Source organism: Phytophthora parasitica (genome assembly GCF_000247585.1).
Source record: "Phytophthora parasitica INRA-310 unplaced genomic scaffold supercont2.1, whole genome shotgun sequence".
NCBI lineage: Eukaryota > Oomycota > Peronosporomycetes > Peronosporales > Peronosporaceae > Phytophthora > Phytophthora nicotianae.
In genome coordinates, this window is record NW_008634126.1 from 2,765,755 (window position 1) to 2,766,324 (window position 570).

The 570-nt window shown below is 53.5% G+C and overlaps 1 protein-coding gene across 1 annotated transcript; it reads right to left on the reverse strand.

Annotated features, from left to right (window-relative positions):
• Positions 1 to 51: 51 nt before the first annotated feature.
• PPTG_00723 (hypothetical protein) lies at positions 52 to 343 on the reverse strand (the record flags this gene model as incomplete). Its single annotated transcript, XM_008892180.1, has 2 exons — positions 52 to 61; positions 141 to 343. The coding sequence occupies 2 exons, from the start codon at positions 341 to 343 to the stop codon at positions 52 to 54; spliced, it is 213 nt and encodes a 70-aa protein (XP_008890428.1).
• Between the last annotated feature and the right edge of the window lie 227 nt (positions 344 to 570).

The window sequence follows — 570 nt, forward strand, 5'->3', positions numbered from 1 at the left end:
AACAGCTGACGGTTGTAGTTGACTTCTCCTAAGTTTGCGTTCATTACAAGCTCAGTTAAACCTGCTACATAATTATTGGTACTATAATACAGCAGGTAGAATCAATCTTAAAAAATAAATAAAATAACTTTAATGCGTACCTCAAATCTTCAGGCGAATTTGCGACGTGCGCCCCTGGAGCAGCCATTGGCTTCTCACCAGCGCTAGGCGTTTCTGTGGGCGTCTCGGCTGCGCAGGGGGTCTCCCTGGACGTCTCCCTAGGCGTGTGGGCTGTGCTGGGTGACCCGGCCGCGCTGGGCCTCTCGGTGGCCATCTCGTCCGTGCTGGGCCTCTCGGTGGCCATCTCGCCCGTTCTGGGCGTCGACCTGAGCGTCTTCGCTGCGCTGGGCGTCTCCCTCGGCGTCTCTCTGGGGTCACCCTGAGCGTCTTGGTTGCCTCTCTGAATAACTGTGAATGACAGCCACTGGCTGACAGCCAGTCAGGAGTACTGTCGTGAGTCACTTAGAGTAAGGTATTGTCACGACTCTTGACACTTCCTAACCCTAAGTGTCTCAAAGGTTCATTTTCACT